We start from the raw sequence: 23,013 nt of genomic DNA, 5'->3' as shown, positions 1-23,013 counted from the left end.
CCACGTTAATCCCAGCAATGGATCAATCATGTACGGCCATGTGCATTGCAGAAGAAATATTGTATAGTCAATTAGCCATCGATACCCTTAAGTGGCAATTAGAAGATTAAATGTATTTTCATCCAGCGTTGTTGCTCGTAGAATCGTCTACTAGATATCTACATTCGGAGGTTGGGTAATCATAGAGAGCATCGGATACATCGAATGCAGAATGACACGTATGCATGTTATGTCCTATGATATATAGGACTTAATGATCTAAGACGTTGAAGCAACCATGAATATTCCATGCCTGATAATTGTGCGCTGTCCTACTCCCTTCAAAATCATTCTGCAATGTGCAACTGCTAGTTAATTTGACAATTCATGATACATCCTTGGCTCCTTGCATGATGCACTCGAGCTAAGCTAAATAAAGCAGGATGACACCAAGAAAAAGGAAAGAGAAAAGATGAAGAGCAGCAACGATCATCGAACAGCTAGCTTGCAGATGGATGACCACATGGCCACTGCCATAGTCGCCAGCGCGTAGAGGAAGTATTTTTTTTTGTTTGAAAATACTTGTAGGAAGTATGAGTACATTCCTTTTGAGCATTCAGAAGGAAAATAGTTTGTAGTTTTAGAATTTCGTTGACTTCAATGCACCCTATGGATGATACAGCCGTGCATGATTTAGCAAAACATGGCTACTTGCTAATATCCAATTCAACTTCTTGCAAAATCATTCTGCAACAGCTGGTTAATTTGACTATTCATGACAAAACCTTGGACGATGCACTCGACCTACACGAAATACGGCATCATGACACCCAGAAAAAGGAAAGGGAAAAGATTAAGAGCAGCAACCATCATCGAACAGCTAGCAGGATGTGGATGTGCCCTGGGAATGTCCAAGGTTTCGAGCCCGGCCGCCTCTCCAGCTACTAGCTTAGTATGCGTACATCCGTGCACGATGCTTGGTACATTAATATATAGAAGTTCTTTTTTGCCGGATTAATATAGAGAAGTTGACTTGGGACAAAGCTATACCTTATAATGATGTATAATGGATGAAGAATTTTTTTGTTTGAAAATACTTCTAGGAAGTAAGAGCACGCATTGCTTTTGAGCATTCAAAAGAAAGAGTATGTAGTTTTAGAATTTCGTTGAGTCCAAGGTAGGGCGCTCTGGCTATGCATGTTACATCCGTGCATTATTTGGCAAAACATGGCTGCTTGCTAATGTCCAAGTCAACTCCTTGCAAAATCATTCTGCAACAATAGGAGGACAGCCTAGAAAAAGGGCTGGAAAAAAGATGTTGATCGAACGGCTAGCACATGGAACGCCAGTTGGACACCACGTTATTTGCCGTCCGCCCGAAAACCCCAGGAATGGCCAAGCCTGCGAGCGGCTATATATATCTGCATGGAATGCAGGCCATTACATCCGCATCCACCGCAAAACTTCCTCTCCTACAGCAGACAGGTACTCTTGTTGTCATGGCATCTTCATCTCTATCAGTCGTGTTACTCCTCTGCCTGGCCTCGGCGGTGTCGGCGCAGCTGTCGTCCACGTACTACGACAAGTCGTGCCCTTCGGCTCTTTCCAAAATCCAGGCCGGCGTGGCGGCAGCCGTGGCGAGCGACCGCCGCATGGCCGCGTCGCTGCTCCGGCTGCATTTCCATGACTGCTTTGTCCAGGCAAGCTTTTCACATACTATATATATAGCCGGGCTGGACTTGTTCTGTTTCGGTTTTGTTCATTTGCTGAAGGGTACACCTACCTAGCTAGTGGCTAACGGCCGTGCATATTTTTATGTTGCTTGGCTACGTACATGCAGGGCTGTGACGCGTCCGTTCTGCTGAATGAGACTAGCGTGGGTGGCAACGAGCGGGGCGCATTCGGGAACGTGGGATCGCTCCGTGGCTTCGCGGTCATCGAACAAATCAAGAAGGATGTGGAAGCCGTGTGCAAAAAGCCCTACAGCAACAACGGGCCCGTCGTCTCCTGCGCCGACATCCTCGCCGTCGCCGCCCGCGATTCTGTCGTCGCGGTAAGATCATGATCGATCGCCTCAATTTTACTCGCGTGTGCCAAGTAGACCGGTTGGTTTGTGCAGAGTCCCTGATGCATATATATATATACAGTTGGGAGGGCCTTCGTGGGAGGTTAAGCTGGGAAGGAGGGACTCCACAACGGCTAGCGTGGCACAGGCCAACCAGGACCTGCCTCCGCCCTTCTTGGACGTCGCCGGCCTCAACGCCAGCTTCGCCGGCAAGGGGTTCAGCTTGACCGAGATGGTCGCCCTATCCGGCGCCCACACCATCGGGATGGCGCAGTGCCAGAACTTCAGAGGCAGGCTCTACAACGAGCCCAACATCAACACGACCTACGCGACGAAGCTCAAGCTCAACTGCCCCACGTCTGGCGGCAACACCAACCTGGCCCCGCTCGACGACGACACAGCGACCCCCCCGAACCCGGACTTGTTCAACAACGACTTCTTCATCAACCTCCAGTCCGAGAAGGGCCTCCTTCACTCCGACCAGGTGCTCTACAACGCCACCGCACCCGCCGGTGCCACCGAAGGCATCGTTAATGGCTTCGCTTCTAGCCAGGCCGCCTTCTTTAGCGCCTTCGCCTCGGCCATGGTGAAGATGGCCAACCTCAGCCCGTTGACTGGCTCTCAGGGCCAGGTCAGGACCGTGTGCTCCATCCCCAACTAATTAAGAATCACCATTTAATTTGCACCCAAATGACAGCGCGCGTGCACCAACAAACCTGTTGCTTTGAGAGTCGAACCGCATTTTTGCTGCACAATGAACTTCAGCCTTTTGGTTTATTTTATTTATCTTTTCAGCCCGTTGTGGTGCCACGTATTCCATTATTTGTAGTCTTTTCTGTACACATTGTAAAAAAAAAATTGGATCCCAAACATTCTTCTATATTATGGAAACACGGTGTCATGACAAAAGTTGTATAAGCCGAGTACGGTTCTCGGCAGACAGTAGGGCATGCCATATGTGAGATGTTACCGAGCCCCCGTCTGGACGAACTCGGCCTAGACTAAAGAACTTGGCTTACAGAACGTATGCCGAGATCCTAGCGACGGTACCCGATAAAGATGAGCCACGTGGCACGGCCGTTTGTAGTTGATGGCACCGTGACGGCTCTGTGACATACAGTCCACCTTTGCTGAGACTTTTTTTTTAGGTTAAAGCATAACTTTATTACGACAGGGAGTCAGGCAATTCGCCCAGGACAACTATGGGCACAGATGGCGGTACATCAGCTTCCCACAACATCAGTAGATTAACAACTCATAGCCAATCTTTCAAAGTTCATGAGCTCCACGTACTCGGCAAAATATTTACAAAAACATTTTTTCCTCACAGTAAATGTTTACCGAGCACCATCTCTGAGATACTCAGTAGAGTTGTTCAGATGTGCTCAACTCTTGCCACATGTCATCTCTTTCCGAATGCTCCAGTGCTCGGGAAAGATGTGAAGTTTCCAACGGAACCCAAGCGCAGCATTTGCCGAGATGTGTACTCGGCAAATCCTTATGTTGCCGAGTGCAGTACTCGGCAAAACGTACCAGCACATCACCCAAATATATGTTCTCTGTCCTAAGTCCATGCAATTCAAAAACAACACATACATTGTTTGGGATAATTTCACAACACAACACATCACATATCAAATATACATAGTGTGACATCTACATAGCTCAAAGTGATATCACATTCAAACTAAGCTCATATATAGCAACAAGCTCACAACATAGCTCACGAGAAGTTTAAAACATAGTTCACAACCAGTTCACCAAGTCCACTACATAGTCCCTCAACGAACACAAAATATAAGATATGCATATAGGAGGAGGAGGGTCAACACATCACGACAATCCTGAAGGAGGAGTAGGTGGAGGGCTGGCGCGCATCATTAGGGCTCCCACATTTCCCGTAACCCCTACAAAGGAGGAGGGTCGACACATCAACATTGTTCCAAGTTGGTCAATCGGTTAATATGGACAAGCGTCGATATGGGTAAGTACTAACATTTAACTCAAACGCGAGCTTCTCTCTTTCCGCCTTTTCGTTCAGCATTACTTCTTTCTGTTCGGCCGCCTGCTTCTCTCTAGCCGTCACTTCAGCCTGTAGCTGATCCTCCTGTTCGGCCACAGCTTTTGTCCATGGGCCTCGGATGCCTCCACCGCGGCCTGTAATACACGGAGTTCCTTCACATATAGGTTGCGACGCAAAGAGTGCAAAGATAATGGCACATATGGAACTTGGAAACCTTGAGCCTTGAAATTTCAACCGGCTGAGCCATTGGGCGATCGACTCCTTATGGAGGGACTTGAGCCTGTCATTTCCGCCTGCATCTGAGATAGTGTGGGATGCGAGGATGTGCTGATCGCACCGTTGTAGATTAAGTGGTGTCGGCTCCTCTTCCCTGCCCTTCCCTCATGACCACCATGAGATCGGGATCCCACTACTGTCGGAATGCCTAGCGGTGGCGGGCGAAAAAATCCTAGTAGTGGCGGGCAAGGCTCTTAGGGGCGCCCATCACCGACCTTCCGCCACTGCTAACATGCCATCAGTGGCGGGCGCCATGCCCACTAGTGGTAACCCATCAGCGGTGGCGCGCATGTGTCGCTGCCCGCCACAAGAAATTTATGTAGCAATGGCGGACACTTTGTACCGCCCGCCACATAATTTTATGCCCGCCACTGCTATTAATCCATGCTGAATTGATGCTATTGCAGCATATTGCACATGGATCAGATCATCAGATTGCATGAGATACATAAATTCTGGTTTTTAACATTGGACCACATACATGCACCATATTACAATGGTTTCAGATTAATGAAAACTAGTAGTTACAAAGCAAATATAACAAGTGCATTACAATAATAAGCAAATGTATGCCACTCAACCCACATAATTAATTGTTTGACGAGTTGTTTAGGAGTGAAATGAGTGTCGGGCGATGCAGAACACGTAGAGCATTAGTATAAGCCACACATAATACATGAATTAGTAGTGGATGGAACGAATGGGGACCAATGGGCCGCTTGCTCTCGAATAGGAGATTTGGCCTCTCGAAGAGCCCATTGAACTACCTCACCCGACGCAGGTATGGTGGTTGGACTCGGACACATGCATATCCTCAGCCTCTCGTCTGGGTCGCTGATACGTCTCCAATGTATCTACTTTTCCAAACATTTTTGCTCTTATTTTGGACTCTAATTTGCATGATTTAAACGAAAATAACGCGAACTAACGTTGTTTTCAGCAGAACTAACTTGGTGTTGTTTTTGTGCAGAAATAAAAGTTCTCAGAATTGGACGAAACTTGGCAGAGAATTTTTATTGAATAAATAAATGATACCGGAATGAAGATCTACCGAAGGCGGGCCACCAGGTGCTCATAAGGGGGAGGGCGCCCCCTGGTGTCTTGTGAGGCCCACAGGTGGCCATGTGACCTAAACCCAGGTCCATAAGTACCGTCTTCCCGAGGAAAAAATCAGAGAGAAGGAATCATCGTGTTTTAAGATACGGAACCACCGCCACCTCATGTTCTTCATCAGGAGGGCTAATCTGGAGTCCGTTCGGAGCTCTGGAGTGGGGGATTCGTCGCCACCGTCATCAAAAACCATTATCCATTGACAACTTCATGATGCTCACCACCGGGAGTGAGTCATTCCTTCGTAGGCTTATTGGACGGTGATGGAGATTGATGAGATTTATCATGTAATCGAGTCAATTTTTTAGTACTTGATCCCTAGTATCCACTATGTTCTGAGGTTAATGTTGCTATGACTTTGCTATGCTTAAAGCTTGTCACTAAGGCATGAGTGCCATGATTTCAGATCTGAACCCTTTATATTTTTATCAATATATTTGAGTTATTGATCCTATCTTCTAGTCATATGCACTTGTTATTGTTCTGAACCGTAGACCCCAAGGTCACAATAAATCGGATACTCTTCGGGGATGACTGTAATTCGAGGAGTTCATGTATTCACTATGTGTTAATGCTTTCATCCGGATCTCTGTTAAAATGAGGCCTTAAGTACCCTTAGGTTTCCGTAAGAACCCCGCCACCATGGGAGGGTAGGACAAAAGATTTCATGCAAGTTCTTATTATAAGCACGCATGACTATATACGGAATACATGCCTACATATAATTGATGAAATGGAGCTATCGCGTACCGCTGTGACTGTTATATGATGATTGTCATCCACACGAATATCCATCGCTAATCCAATGCTTATGTTTTTCTCATATTGTGTTTGCTAAGTTACTACTACTGTTGCTATTGTTCCAACTGCTATGGAACTACTACTGTTACCGTTACCGTTACTATAGACACCGTTGCTACTACTATCAAAACTATTATATTACTGTTCTACTAATATTTTGCTGCAAGAATTTACTTCTCAGGTGTGGTTGAATTGACAACTCAACTGCTAAGGCTTATAAATACTCTTTGGCTCCCCTTGTGTTGAATCAATAAATTTGGGTGAAATACTACCCTCGCAGACTATCGCAATGGCCCATTGTGGGTTATCAGTCGCCTCTGTCATGATGCACACCACGAGGTCATTGAACTGCCTCTCTGTTATCTTCTCCATCGCTGGGAGAGAACACTAGGCCATTGGAACACTTATGACCCTATTGGGAAACGTAGTAGAAAACAAAAATTTCGCACCTACGATAACCCAAGAACAATACGAAGATGCATAACGGGTTGCGATCAACGATCGTTACCGACTCCGGAGTGCAGCGGAAGTAGACGAGTTGGTGTAGATCATACTTGAAGTCCCTCGAATTTTGATGACAATCCCATGAACCGCCCTTGCACGATCCCTCGAACTGAAGACCGAAAGCACGGCCTCTCTACTTGGTTGCAAGCGTACAGTCATCACGATCCGGCAGTGCTTCACCGTCTAAAGCTAATAGTCGCCGGAGAATTAGAGGGAGGAGATTATAACCACAATGGGCTTCTACTTAGAGGATTAGAGGTGGCTAGGGCTAGCTCTAATTAGTCTAGGACCAACTAGAACTAGAACTAGATCAACTAGAAGAGGCACCCACAACTTTTGTTACAAAAGGGTGGAAATCCTCTAGTGTATATAGGTTGGGAGGGGAGGAGGGGGCACCACACAAGGGGGGGGGGAGTCTCCCCCTTGTGGCCGGCCAAGGGGAGGGTAATCCCTGTCCAATTCGGCCTCCCTCCCCCCTTTCCATAGGGAGAAGGGGGCGCCACCCCTATTGGGCCTTTGTTGCCCACGTGATCTTCTACCACTTGGCCTTATTAGGCCCGTTGACATTAAATTAAATATATAATTATTCTAAACATTTTCAGAGAATTATATATATAATTTAACATCCCCGAAAACATTTTTCACCTATATATAATTAATCGTTAATACCCGATATTACCCAATATTCACCGAAACCCTTTCGGTGACCCCGAAACGCTTCCGGAACCTCTCGAAACTATTTCAGATATTAATGAAACTATTTCATAAATATATTCTCATCACTCCCATTCCACTAACACTCAGCAAATCATGATTACCTTAAGCTTGTGACCCCGTAGGTTCGGTAAAGCATAGACATGAATGAAAACCCTTCGTTCAATGATCGATAGCAGAGCCGTGGACATCCATATCGGTCCGTATGATTACACGAATGATATTCGAGTGAACCTTTGGTTATCATGTGATGTTCCCTTTGCTTCGCGATACTTTACACAACCCGTGTGCATCGGTATCCTCTTGAGTCATCACCATGCTCACTATACCGTTGCTCCCGTTTACCGGTTTTTTCTTCTTTCTCATTAACGTGTTCCGGCATCCCCGTGACGTAGTCACCTGTGTCTGGCTAGAAGATGATGGATGCCGTCACACTGAGAGGGCCCTAAGAATTTCTCTCCATCGTTGGAGGAGCAAATCCCACTCTCGAGCTGTCCGGTCACTTGTCAAACTTTTCGGTGAACCTAAAAGTTGTCGTTATGATCACCTTGTTACATATGACGTTTGAGCAACCCCAAAGCCCACCATCTGGTAAGAAGTGACCGAGACACTCTCATGGTCTGAGGAACTAAAACACATGCTAACACTTCGTGTTATTACAATTGAATACATACGATATTAACTCAATTCATAACAAACAAGTTTGGGTCGATTCAATATTATCGTTCTTCCAACGTCATAATATCAATGTTGTTTTAGGATCATCGTTACACTTAACGATATCCTGAGATCCGGAAAACGTGATCACCAACAACACTTGAGCTAGTCTTAGAGGCGAGAGTAGGAACCTTCAGTTTACCCATTTATCATTTCACACGTGCATATGATTTTTCCGCTGAATCGCATATTCCAAGATGATTGCAGTTATAGCATGAAATATAAACTCTTAACTATGAATACGGAAATATAATAATACAAATATTTGTGCCTCTAGGGCATATTTCCAACAGACCCAAGCTAGCATCGCCTCCCTGTGGTGCTCTACTTGATACTTGTCCTACGTCCATAGAGAGTGCTTCTCCATGTCCGCCGCAGAGACCCCCTCCCACAATTCTTCTCGCAGTTCCATCTGTTATTTTTAGCACACAACAACATTAAAAATATATACATATAGGAAAGATCACAAGGTAAATATATGAACACTAGTAGAACTTCCATGCGTTGCTACGTTGCTACGGTCTACAATGCATATAAATGAATCAAACAATGGTCTTCTTTAAGGTTGATGCTCATTTATCACCTCATACATCCGGACGTGTTCGGACATCAAACGGGCGTCCAATGGCTCGTCAAAATCCAACCATCTGGATGGTCTGGGTGCCCCCAAATCCAGCCCATATATGGAGCAAAAATGTAGTTGTCCAGACTATCGCCTATTATCTCCAACACGCGGCCCCATCACAAAAACCCGACCCCACAACACACCCTTCCCTTTTCCCACCGGACCATCCCCTTCCCGCTCGGTTTCTTGTTGTAGCAGGACATTTCTCGCTGGATCCCTCTCCTTTATAACCAGATGATGTCACCTCACCTTCACCATGGCACCCTGCATCCTTCACACCATACTTCCCCATAGAGAGCCAAGGAGGAGTCCCCATCCAACCGCCCCGCTCAATACGCGATGTTCCCCTCCCACATATTCATGTTGATCCACCACCGCCATAAAGGGGGCGAGGCGTGCCCCGCCCGTGACGCCCCTCGAGCCAAGAAGACAAATCCTATGTCTCCTCAGCCCCTGCCATGCTGTATCATATAGTTGAATGTCGTGCATTACCAAAAAATAGAAATGGACCCTATCTGCACCACCGGCCGAAACCCTAGCCCATTCCACTATAGTCCCCTCCCCTCCAGTCCACTCCCAAGATCCTCTCCGGCCAGCTCCGGAGTTCCTCTCCATGGCAGCGCATGGAGCTGACTGTGGCATTTCTGGATCGGAGGACTGGGAGCTCATCCTTTGCAGCCTCAAAGAGCAGATAGTCATCTGCATTACCCTCCGATGCTCCCATAAGGAGTACGCCCTCCCGTGGTCTTCAGCAAGCCGGCGGGAATCCGTTGCCCAACTGGCGGCCGGATCCGGGGCCGGAGGATGTCGTGGTGCGTCACCGACAATGGTCAGCACGGCCGCATGGCATACCCCGTCATGTCGCCGGAACCTTTTAGGTGGCACCTCGTCCCCAGGGCGTCGGGCCCTGAAACGGAGGCCATTTGGGCCTCCATGGCCCGACACGAATCCGAAAAGGAGGCGCGGCATGACCACCGCGCGAGGCTTCGGATGCAGCTTCAAGCATAGGCGGCTGTCGTAGCCCTCGCGGCGCATGCCGCCAAGGTAGCTCGCGGCGCGGAGGAGGCTTCGGCAGCCCACGAGGCGGCGTCGAAGGATGCCGTCCGTGCTAATCTTTCCGATTAATTGTTCAGCTTCCAGCGCAGTTACCGTTGCAACTCCGAAAAAGGAAAAATATATTTACAATGGCAAACTAAATCAAGTTTGCTCCTACTCTTTCCTATTCTCTCCATAATTTTCTCAATTGGCAAACGTACAATGGCATGTTCTTGTTGCATATACCCAGACACAAAAAATAGATCTAGGGTGGCAAAATCGAGTCCTTCCTAACTTCTTTCCATGGTATTCCAAAACAGAAAAAATAAATTCAAGAAAACATATTGGTGGCATGATTTCTAACATGGCCATCTCAATTGTGTAAGCATGCTCATAGGAGAATTTTATTTTTTTGGAGGAAAGTAGTTACTGTCTTTCTTGTTCATGTTTCCGCTGTTGTCGCTGCCATGAGCATACTCGCTATACGACATGTCAACGTTGCCCTCAAAATCCTCGCTACCCTGCATGCCTACATTTCTGAATTCCACATAAGTGCTAATAAGTTGGCAGGGTAGAATGAAAGTTTTCTACTCCCGCTGTTCAGTATTATAAGTTGTTTTAACTTCTACAACATCGGATATATAGACATGTTTTAGCGTGTCTGTTCACTCATTTCAGTCAGTATGTAGTCTATATATTGAAATATCCAAAACATCTTATATTAGTGAACAGAAGGAGTAGGCTTTTACTCCTTGCATTTATTTATTTGGAACGAAGACGCTAGACGCGTCCGGCTTTAAATTAATAAAGCCCTCAGGCACCAAGTTCAACAGGATACAACCAAGAAAATCAGAATAACAAGTTCAGTCCAAGACGACAACGAAACAAAACAAAGGTTCCACGCGAAGGCATCATTACACCATCCAAAGCATCCAACGCTGAAGACCTATCTAACATGAAACATCCTCCGAAGGCTCCAAAAGCATCATCAAGTCGTTGGGTCTTATCTAGCCATCAACTGGATAGTCTTGATGCGCGCCATGGCCTCCGACATGCGCTCAGCATCGCGCTCCTTCCCCAGCGGAGTCCACGTCTGTAAGAAAAGATGGCATTTGAAGATCACATCCGCGGGGTGGTTAGGGAATTTTTTCTCAATCGTAATTTTATTGCGCGTCGTCCAAATAGCCCAGAGTAGCGCCCCTACGCAACGCCAAGCGATTCTACTACTGGTCCCTCTCGTGGTTTTGAGGATGGAAATCAAGTCGTTCCCCGAGGCTGGGTTCCAGTTCGAGTGGAAGGCTTCCCTAACTGCACTCCACGCGAACCTGGCTAGGTGGCATCTAAAAAAGACGTGGTTAGCATCTTCACCTAGACCGCACACAGTGCAAGTACCGTCAGCCGGACCGTTAAGTTTTGCCACATTATCCGACGTGGGCAGCCTATTCCTGAGCATTTGCCACATGAAGATTTTAATTTTCAAGGGCAGGCCTGCCTTCCACAACCCCCTAGCTATGTCAAGCGCTGTCCCTTCAGTAAGCTTGTTGTATAAGGATTTAACCGAGAATTTCCGAGACGCTGTCAAGCTCCATTCTACCAAATCTTCGCCCAGCCCTATACGGTTGTCACCAATTTGATGAACTAGGTCGTCCCATGCCTCCCGTTCGGCGTTGGAAAGGGCCCGCATGAAGTGGATCGCTGCAGGGTCAGTACGGGCTGCCTCTCCCACTAAGATGTTGATGTCAGTGGCGATCCGAAATAGATTGGGGTGACTTTGCCAAAGGGGAGAGGCGCCCAGCCAATGGTCCAGCCAAAAGCGAGTGGAATGTCCATTTTGAATCTGGAATTTGGCCCCAATAGCAAAAGCTGGTCGGACCGCTTGGATCCCTTTCCAAAACACGGAGCCGTTGGCCGAGGCACTGAAAGGACTCCCATTCGGGAAATACTTGGCTTTTAGCAGCTGAGCCCAGAGACTCGTCTCGTTTTGGGCAAGCCGCCACCACCATTTGGACAGTAGGGCGACGTTCATTAATTTGGAGTTTAGGATCCCCAAACCTCCGAAATTTTTTGGCCTACAAACAGCCGCCCACTTTACCAGGTGATATTTCCGCTTGATGCCAGTTCCTTCCCAAAAGAACCGGGATCCCGGTGTATCTAGCTTAGCGTGCACGCCATCAGCTAGTAAGAACATCCCCATAGTGAATAGGGGCAGGGAAGAGAGGCTCGAGTTAGTTAAAATGAGCCTTGCCGCAGAAGACATAAACCGCCCTCGCCACGGGCTTACCCTATTGGCCACCTTCCCATACAGAGGCTCCCACTCTAAAATCGAGAGTTTGCGATGGGATATAGGAAGTCCCAGATACTTTATTGGAAAGCTCCCAAGCTTGCAATTAAGTAGATTTACGGCACGCCAGCTTTGATGGTCGTCCATCCCCATGGTGATGACCTCGCTTTAAAAAAAAATTATTTTGAGTCCGGATAGGATCTCAAAGGCCAATAACAAAAGCTTAATCGAGGCGATACTATGGTCGTCGGGCTTAAACAAAAGCAAGGTATCGTCTGCATATTGTAAATGGGTCACACCACCCGGGATGAGGTGTGGAACGAGTCCCTTAATATGACCAGCCTCGCTGGCCTTGGACAACATAGCTGCCAAAGCGTCTGCCACAAAGTTAAAGACGAGTGGGGAGATGGGATCGCCCTGTCTTAACCCTTTCCTATTACGGAAAAACTTCCCCATTTCGCCGTTGACAATAATCGAGGTGTTGCCACTCGAGATCAAATGCATGATCCGGTGTACGAAACCCGCCTCAAATCCCTTTTTGAGGAGGACTTCCCGCACGAACTCCTAGTTTACGCGGTCGTACGCTTTTTCAAAGTCGAGCTTGAGGATAACGCCCTGTCCACGTGTACGTTTTAACTCGTGGATTATCTCCGTGAGCGCAATAGGCCCTTCAAGAATGTTTCTACCTTTTAGGAAAGCGGTCTGGCTCTTATGGATTACTCGTTGGGCAGCCGGCGCTAACCTAGAGGCGAAGGCTTTGGCACATAGCTAGAAGGGGACGTTTAGGGGCGTGATCGGACGGAACAACTTGATTGTATCCGCCCCTTCGACCTTGGGGATCAAACAGATCGCCCCATAATTAAGTCTCGAGAGGTCAACCGTACCGAGGGCGAAGCCATTAATAATAGCTTGGAAAAGGTCTCTAAGGAAAGGCCAAAACTTTTTAAAGAACTCTACCGGCCAGCCATCCGGGCCTGGAGCCATGTCGTTCTTGATTCCCGCTAGCGCTAGGTCAATCTCTTGTGGCGTAAAGGACAGCATCAGTGCGTCGTTTTCCTGTTGAGACACCCTCTCCTCCGGGCCCCATAAGTCTTCCCTAAGACTTAAACCTTTCGCTTCGGCTGTTCCCAACAGCTCGACAAAGAAATTGAAGATGTGCTTAACGATTTCAGATTGGGAAACCAGAGTCCCATGCTCCGACTGTAGTCTTAGGATGGTACTCTTGCGTTTACGGCCATTGGCGTACGCGTGGAAGTAGCCGGTGTTGGCGTCACCTTTCACGACCCACTTGACGCCGCCCCTATGGCGCCAGTATTCCTCCTCTGCTCTAAGGATAGCCAAGACCTGGTTTTCCAGAGAGTAGCGGTGCTCCCATTCGTCGCCAGAGAAAGGTCTAACATCCGCCTGCGCGTCTATACTCGCGATTTCTTCCACAATGCGTTCCCTTTCCCTTTTGGACTCGCTGCCGTGGTTGGCCCCCCATCCCCGAGGAAAGCCCGCAAAGCCGCAGCCGCGGAGGACCAGAACTCTACTGGTCCTCTTTGGCACCCCACCTGGTCACCAATCAAGGCCCAACGATTCATGACCAATTGACAGAAGCCCTCGTGTTCGAACCACGCCGTCTCGAAGAAAAATCTACGGCTGCGTCGCCTACTGTCCTCCCCTGACGACAGAATTAGAGGGACGTGATCTGAACCAATGCGCGTCTCGGCCACTAAGGTACAAAGGGGGAACAGGGCCTCCCAATCGCTTGAACAAAAAACACGGTCGAGAACACAACGCACTGGAACCCGCTGTTTGTTAGTCCAAGTATATCTTGCTCCTGTCCGCGCAATTTCCCTAAGAGCAGCGGCCGCAATTGCATTGTTGAAAAGGGACACCCTAGCCCAGTCGATGTTGCCATTGTTCTTGTCCGCCCCCGAGCGGATCAAGTTAAAGTCCCCGCCCACAACGACAGGCAAGTTGGCCGCTCGCTTGGCCCCGACCAAGGTTGTGATTTCCCCCAAGAAATATGCAGACCTCGCGTGGTCCGCCGGCCCGTAGACACTGACAATCACCCAAGTAGCCATGGATACCCGGTGACGAACAGTAGCTGCAATATAGAACGAACCCGGCTCCCACGCAATAACATCACAAATATCTCTATTACAACCCATCAGCTGGCCTCCAGAATGCCCAAAGGAAGGGGTCCAAAACCAATCGAAACGCTGAAAAGGATCATACGCCACTAAATCTCTAAACGTGAAATCAGCCTTAATAGTCTCTTGGAGCGCTACAAAGTCAATGTGTTCTTTTGACATATACTCTCTGAGCTGCGTATGCCGCCCCCCATGGCCGCATCCGCGAATATTCCAGAAGATGTACCTCATCAGATAACCCGATTACGCAGACGAACTCCACGGGAGCTCACCGCCTTGGCCACACGCTTCCTTGCCGGCGCTCGGCTGGAAGAAGACAAGTCCGAGGCCACCCCGGCCTCGTCTTCCTCGGTGGGCAAATCGACTACACCAGCCCCTACTGGTACTGCAGCCTGAACGTCCGCGGACTGCACAGCCGCACAGCGGGCAGCAGCAGCCGCGAGAGCGGCCTGAGCATCTTCACGCGCGCGAACTAAGGGAATGATATCCAAAGGCGAGGAATCTAGCGCTACGCCACTATCGTGAAGAATCTCAGCTAGATGGGCGTCAGAGAAGGCATTCAAGATCTTGTAAGAGGGGGAAGGGTTACCTGTCACGTCCATGTTTTTGTCAGCAGCACGGAGCTTGGCGCTTTCCAACGAGGACAAGTCCCCGAGCTTGGCCTTGGCGTGCACACTAGGAGCCCGGGTCGCCACCGGAGTCGCCCTCGAACGCTTGGCCTTGGTCGCCGGCCCTGGCGCCTCCAGAGCCGCTCCTAGCTCTCCTCCCAGCGCATCGATCGCACCCGCCGACTCCTTGGCCACCGTCTTGTTCCCTGGCTTCCTCCCTGCTGTCTTCTTGGCCTGCCGCCCGGAGCCGCTCGACATCCGCTTGCCCGAGACCGGGGTAAGGTCAGTAATCACCTCGCAGCCTGACCCCGAGCCCCCTACGCGCGCTGGAGAGGCAGGCGAAGGGCCTGTCTCCTTAGACACCAGCGGCAAGGGCACAGGCTTGATTTGAGCTTGCAAATTGGAGCCGTACTGGTCGAAGGACTGATCCAGGGAGCGGGCGAGGTGGGGGGGGGGAACTAACAGCAGTGTCTTGAGTAGCGAGCACACCCAACTTTTCCCAAGTCTCCGTGTCAATGGAAGTATCTGGAATGCTATCCTCGGGCTCCTCAGTCAGCTCACCCATCACCACATCTTGGCCAGCCGGGGCCGCACCCGGGCCAGGCGCCACCTTCTGGGGCACCCCAGCCGCAGAATTGCCCGTTTTCGCACCCTTGACAACTTGCTTGGAGGGGATGACCGCGGCTGTCCCGAGCTTGAGCTTGAGCTGCCCGCCCGCACCTTGCTGGCTTTCTGGAAGGGGGGCGGATGGGCCCGCCCCAGACGCACCACCACCGTCCCCCAGCCTCCGCGGCAGCCGCTCCACCTCCACCTTGATCTGGTACCCTTCTTGATTAAACCACACCTCGACCGTGCCGTTAAGTTTTGCCGGCGACTTGCAAGCCAGTTTCATCCTCACAGGCCCCAGCTTTATGAGGGAAAGCTCGTCGACCATGATCGGGCGTCCCAGCATCTTAAAAGCCTCCTTGATTCGCTCAATCTTGCGGTGTTTCTCAGGGATCCCGTGGAGCCGCACCCAAGCTTCTGGCATCACCATCGGGGGGATCACCTCCTGCTCCACATCACGCACCCTAGCAATGATATCGTTGATAGAAAGGAAAAGCTTGCCACTAGTCCGAGCCATATGCAGGAGATCCGCTGAAGGGAACACCACCATGAAATCGTCCTCTCCCACTTGAGTGACTTGCCAGTCCCAGTCCCCCGTGACCATGTGGTTGAGCTCCTGAATAAGAATCCGCAGGCTCAGACGGCCTGGCTCAGCCGATAGGATAGCGGCGTTGCCAACAGAGATCTGTCGTGGACCCTCGGATTCCTCCTCCTCTTCGAACTGCAGACAAAAGAAACCTTCCCCAGAAATTGCGCTACCCATGATCTGCAAACAAGGCTGCCGACCCCTCGTCGGGCAGTGCGCAGACGCGTGTCCCTCCTCCTTGCACGGCACACACAAGGGCTGGAACTTGCACTGCGACTGAAAATGGCCAAGTCTCCCGCACTTGAAGCATTCCACATCAGGGGCCTTTGGCACATCCTCCACTGGAATGGGTTCGTCCGCTGTACCCTTCGATCCAGGGGGGAGCGGCACCGTCAGGGGGGCGGAAGCCGCCCTGGGTCTCTTAGCCAGTGGATCCCCATGGCCACCACCACAGTTGGGGTGATCCATCGGCTTCCGCTCCAACTCCCGCCGACGCGCCAGCTCCTTCTTCTTCTTCTTTCTCTCCTGGTGTTGGATCCACCAGGGGGGAGGAGGACCCCAATCCCCCTCGCGCCCACTTGCTCTTGGTAGCGCTCGGATCTACCACTTTGCCTCGCGCGCATCTCCTTCTTCGCCTTCTCCCGCAGGTCTCTCTCCCGCCGCCGCTCCCCATCCAGGTCCTGGGCCTCCATCGGCCTCTTCTCCATGCGCCGTTCGCTCATCACCGCCGCTGCAAACGAAATGGGAAGCGAAGGAGGGGGGTGGGGCGAATGGATCTGGCGAGGTGAGCAAGGCGCCGCACCTCGTTTCTGGTTGCGGGAAACCCTGGCGAGGGGGCGGGGCAGCCTCGCCGCAGCCATAAATATGTGCCGTCCCTGGGCCTAGTCCTAGGTAAGGCCGGCGCGGGCCTAGCCAGGCCAGTCGGCCCAGTAGGAACCAGGCCACCGCCCGCTGGCGGATTTTTGGGCCCCACTTGGCTAGACACACCCTCGCCGCCCGGCCCAGTCACGGGGGCCGGCCCACGGCCCACTTGCCCGACCAGAGCAATCTTCCGCCGCCGACAGCCCTGCCGCCGCCTCCTCCGGCACCTGACCGGCGGCCACCATCGTCGGCAGGCGCGGCCACTCAGCCTCCGAGGCCACTGATGCGAGCATCGCCGACGCCGCCCGCGACCTGATCTCCCGCGCGGCATCTCCAGGAGACGCACCCCTGTCCGGGGTCAGCGAGGGCTGCCAGGCCTGAACAGCGACGGCGCGCGGTCCCCGGCCACCCGGAGCGAAACGGCGACGCACCCCAGCGGTGCCGCTCCCCTCGGCTTGCGCGAAGGCGACGAAATCACCAATCGACGGGCCCTCAGGCGCCGGCCGCCCTGCCTCCGACTCCAGATCCACGCCGTCCTCATCCTCCGGCTCCTCTCCTGCCAACGCCCAGAACCTGCCTCCTACTGACGCCACCGCCGAGCCCACCGCCGAGCCCCGCCGCGGCCATGCCGGGGAGGAGCCAGCACCACGCCTAACCACCTCCCAGCCCTCGCAGGCAGGGCCGGCCCTGAGGGGGGGCAGAGGGGGCGGCCGCCCCGGGCCCCCAAGCTACAGGGGCCCCCACCCAGGGATACGTACGCTTGCTAGCTTAGGCTAGCCCACACACGAAGCTTCTCACTACATGGGCTGGACATGCAGACTTAGGCAACTGCTAGCCCACGCACGTAGACGCAGCCGCTCGTTCGTCGACTCTCGTACGTAGCCTCGAAGGCGGCCTGTCCGCTTTCCTAATTCCCCTTTCTTCCAAGATCCAATCTTCCCGAACCCTGGATCTGATCGCTAGTCGCCGTTTCGCCGGGGAGCTCCGCTCTTCTGTGTCCACTCGAGATGTCAACCACATCGTGCGATCGCCGAGCGCAACGGGTTGCCAGTGCGAGTCCTCTTCGCGTCATGGCGGAGCGCACGAGCTGGCCACCAGGGAGAAGCAGATCCAAATGATCTGAGGTAACCATATTATTATTCACTATTAAGTTATTCAGCAGTCCTTCTTTGCACATATATGACGTATAACTTTTTCACTGTTCAACTTATTTTCTATCTTTTATTTATTTTCAGTATCGTGTTTGTGTGTATAAACTATTTCATATGAATATTGGTTCTGAATGGATTCAAGTATATGTACACGTACTAGAAACTTGCCCATGCATTGCAACAAATCCAAAATAAAAGAATACATGTTCATAAACTTGAAAAAAAAACACCTTGTTCTCGGTATATATATCACTACAAATATGTTAGGATTCATCCATGGTATATTCCTCTTATATGTTTGAATGATGTTAGGAAGGGTTGGGGCTGGTTCGGACACACCAATGGATTTTCTGCAAACATGGAGTAGAGTAGTGGGGGTCTCTTTTCAATATGATAACCTAACTCGCATGCAGAAAATATAGACCGGATGATCAAAAATAGCGGATGACACATGCCGTGATCATCGGCTGAGTCTTTTATAAGAGGAGAGATGGTTATTAGTATTATTATTTTGTTTGTCATGGAAAGGGGCCCCGAGTTTTGGTTTCGCCCCGGGCCCCCGAAATGTTAGGACCGGCCCTGCTTGCAGGCCTGAGCCCTGGGCGACCGGGGCAAGGCGCCCGAGCCAACGCCAGGAGGAGCGCCTAACGGTCTACTCATACGAACTTCCAGTGCACTCACTCCTTGCATTTATGCAACTATTGTTTTTCTATCATATGGCCTAAGCAGCATTTAAGATCCACAATTAGATATAAGATGTTACTGCAGTTCCGAGATATAGTTTACTCACTTGTGAAATGACATGAAACAGAAAGTGTTTGTTTATATGGAAGATAAATCCTGAATCATGTATATGCTATGGTGTGTGAATTATCTGTAGAATAAAATTCTTTCTGTACAAATATTGCTGTAACTTTCACGATGAAAAGTAATAATTATTGCAGAATGAAATTCCTTCCGAACACAAACTGTCGAGCACATGGAGAGGGATGCTACTTACCTCACAGGCAGCACCTCTCCCAGGAGAATCCCAAGCGAGGAAATCCACCTCGCAACGGGCGCGGCGTCGGTCGGCATCAAACATATCGCCGTGTGTAATTGAAATTCAGACAGCAACAATACTATGAATACATGCATACAATTCCAAATAAAAAAGAAAAAAATCAGAGCAAATGCAAAACTAACCCTTCAAGACAAAAGAAAATAAAAATAAATTAAAACAAATAAATGGCAAAATTTGCACGCTATTTACACAGAGATTGAAATTTATCTATAACATGCAAGAATAAGCATTTAATAGTGAAATTTTCATAAAAAGGGATAGAAGAAATGAATTAATGGAAGTGCTTTTACCATTAAAGAAGATGGGAAATAAAAAATAGCAAAACAAAACAATGAAGTTTTCTAAGAAAGAAAGAATTAGTGGCTTCAGTATTATCCTTTAAGAAGAAAGAAAATGAAATAAAACCTAAAAAAATCATAATAAAGAGGATTTCTAATAAATAAGTGGCATTGGTATTACCCTTTAAGAAGAAAGAAAATCAAAATAAAATCTAAAGCAAACAATAGCAAAATTTGCACACAAAGAATAAACATATAATGGTGGGTTTTTTGCAGAACAGAAGAAAGTTTCCAAAGAAGAAATGAATTAGTGGCATTGGTATTACCATTAAAAGGGAAATAAAATAGAATAAATACTAAAAAATAAAAATAATGAAGTTTTATAAGAAAGAATGAATTAGGCTTTTTTCGTACCCTTTAAGAAAAAAGAAAAAGAAACAAAACTAAAACAAAATCCTAATAATGGGGTTTTCTAAGGAAGACTGGTTAGTGACATTAGTGCTACCATTTAAGAACAAAGAAAATAAAACAAATTAAAAGAAACAATGAAATAATTTACACAAAATTTGTGATGTTTTAAAGATGCAAGAATAAGAATATAATAGTGGAATTTCACAAAAAATAAGAAAATTTTCTAATAAGGAATAAATTAGTAGCATTGGTATGACCACTAAAGAAGATTTAAAATGAAAAAAAAATCAAAAAATTAAACAAATAAGTTTTTTCTAAGAAAGAATGTATTCATGGATTTGGTATTGCACATTAAGAAGAAAGAAAATGAAAAAAATTCAACATAAGAAATAACAAAATATGCACATAGTATAAATAAAAATTTGTAATTTTTGAAAATATGAAAGAATAAGAATATAATAGTCAAATTTTGGAAAAAAAAGAGAGAAAGGTTCTGCAAAAGAAATGAATTAGTGGATTGGTATTACCATTAAAGAAAAAAGGAAATGGAATAAACCTGGCACAAAATCAAAACAATGTTACCATTAGTAATTTTTTATTCAAGATATTTAATTTAATACTTTGAAAAATTAAAGCATGATTCCCCATAGAGTGATGAAGTTTTTTAAGAAAGAGCTAAATCGTGGCTTCGGTATTACCCTTCAAGAAGAAAGAACATATAAAAACTAAAAGAAAATCAAAACAAAAATATTTTCAAAAAATGAATGACTTAGTGCAATTTGTATTACCCTTTAAGACGAAGAAAAAATAACAAAATGAAAAAAATTGCACACGAATACACACAAAGTTTTTACTCTTTAAGAATATGCAGGTATAAGCATATAATAGTTTCCTAAGAAGAAATAAATTAATGGCATTGGTATTAACTTAGAAACAAGAAAATAGGATAGTAACTAGAAATAAATCAAATAATGAAGCTTTATAAGAAACAATGAACTAGTGATATTGGTATTACCCTATAAGAAAAAAAATAAAAAAACTTGCACACAACTTTATACTGAAATTACACTCTTTTTAGTATGCAAAGAATAACCATGTAATAGTGCAATTTTCGCATATATTTTATACTGGTGTTTACATTTACACTTACTCAACATCTCAAGAGTACTCACAAAACAAAATATATAAAACAACTGACTAATAATTAAAAAAAATCAAAACACAAAAGTACAAAGTGAGAGAGAGGGAGGGCTGGATCGCAAAGGTAATGGGCTTCAGCACGATATGGAATTGACTGACCCAGATTGGTGGTCAGTCAACCATCCAAAACAACTCTAGAAAAAGAAGCACAATTCTGGAAGCAGAAAAAACAATGGTAAAAAAAATTGACTTACCCAAAATCTTTTCAGGCGACTTACGTATAGCTAAAGTGTATATGTTTATCTTCTATTCTGCAAATTATTCCTAACATTTTCTCAATGGAATGTTGGTTGATGTATTTTATGATTTTATAATTTCTAGAGATAAACACATGTCAAGTTTCACAAAGGTTTAGCTAGGGGCCTCTCTCTGATGTGATTGATCTTTCGCATCATGGTATTTGTAGTCTTTTCTGCACACATTGTAATTCTTTTGAAATACCAACATTCTTCTATATGTTTATCTTCTATTCTGCAAATTATTCCTAACATTTTCTCTATCAAACGTTTGGTTGATCTTTTTTTTATGATTTTATAATTTTCTAGAGATAAGCACATGTCAAGTTTCACAAAGTTTTGGATATTGTTCACGAAAATTCCAACGAAATATTACTAAAAGTTCACTTCAGTTTCACTTATTTCACACGTCTCATATCTATTTCAGCAGAGTTTTACACATCTTTACTTTTTAAGGAACGGGCCGCTCTTCCATTTTATTAGATAGTGAGTAAGAATTTACTAATTAACTATTCTAGCAACAAACTGAGCATAACCCAAATGATTAGGTTTTTTGTTGTGGAACTAGAGCACCCGGATTTAAGTTCTATAGTTGGCAAGGGTGGTCGTATTTTTCTAGATTTATTCTAAATTTTTCGGCGGTGTTCATTCTGTGGGAGATAACATTCCTGACGACGAGAAGGCGTTGTGGTGATTTCGTCAATCTCAAATAGTGAATGTATGTGAGCGTTTGTGTTTGCATTGTGTTTCGAAAAAACAATCCGGCCAAATATAACCAAAATTTTAAATAGGGGTCGTCATCATGACGTGCTCCTCTCTTTGAATCAGCAACGTGAGTGGCTGCCTGCATTGTGCATTGTATCCCCGACGACGGCGAGGGTCGAGCTCTATGGGAAGAGAATTGGCGGCGGTGAGCTTAGCCATGGGAGTGGAATGTGAGGAGTCGGAAGTAGATAAGTACACGCCCTCCTCGTCCCTATCCGTCCCCCGATCATGCATCCACGCCACACCATGCACACACCCAGCACGAGGACCTCCATCCATGCCCTCGGCAGGATCTAGAAACCACGGGCGCCGCAACCGCATATTTCTACCACACACCATCAACATCGTACCCCACATGCCAGTGAGACAACATAGCAGATCGAAGGTGAGAAAAATAAATTATTGTGCATCGTTTCAATCTCGGTTAAATGCAACGGCTCGGACCAATCGTGCCCCAGATCCAATGGCTGTCACTCATTTGGAAAGACAATCCGACGGCCCATAATCCCTGAGCTCTCTCCCTTTCCCACACAAATGTAACCATGAGATGGCATTACTAGAGCTAGTTGGGCCAAGTGCCAATAACTACATGTTTTGATGTAAAAAACAGAGACAACGATCGCATCATGCCAATGCTAAGCGAAGATTAAGCTAGCACTGGCTCCTAATGGAAAGGGACCGCACAACGGACCATGGCAGAAATGTCTTGGACTCATACCGACCTTCCCACGAAACCCAGTCCAAATGAACTGGCCTCTTCAGACTACTATTTCGTCCTCTAGCTAGCCACACCTACACAAGTTCCACACGAGGCGAACCCGTAGACCGTAGTAGACCAGTAGTGGACTAAACACTGTGTTGGAAATATTAGCACTTTTCCAACTAATCTAATCCACGAATAAACAGTAATCATGGCAAATACGGTATGCATCTCATACCGATATCTAAGCATGTGAGCACGTACAGTACATAGAACCGAA

The 23,013-nt window shown here is 47.5% G+C and overlaps 1 protein-coding gene across 1 annotated transcript; it reads left to right on the top strand.

Moving 5' to 3' along the window:
* The first annotated feature begins 772 nt into the window (after positions 1-772).
* LOC123048717 (peroxidase 2) lies at positions 773-2,847 on the top strand. Its single transcript, XM_044471758.1, has 5 exons — positions 773-895; positions 1,083-1,156; positions 1,416-1,464; positions 1,820-2,032; positions 2,127-2,847. Exons 1-5 carry the CDS (start codon positions 773-775, stop codon positions 2,703-2,705), a joined length of 1,038 nt encoding a protein of 345 aa, XP_044327693.1. The 3' UTR covers positions 2,706-2,847.
* The last annotated feature ends 20,166 nt before the right edge of the window (positions 2,848-23,013 follow it).

This window comes from Triticum aestivum, chromosome 2D, assembly GCF_018294505.1.
Source record: "Triticum aestivum cultivar Chinese Spring chromosome 2D, IWGSC CS RefSeq v2.1, whole genome shotgun sequence".
Lineage (NCBI taxonomy): Eukaryota > Viridiplantae > Streptophyta > Magnoliopsida > Poales > Poaceae > Triticum > Triticum aestivum.
Note: the sequence above shows the minus strand (reverse complement) of the source record. Positions and strands in the feature narration are given on the sequence as shown.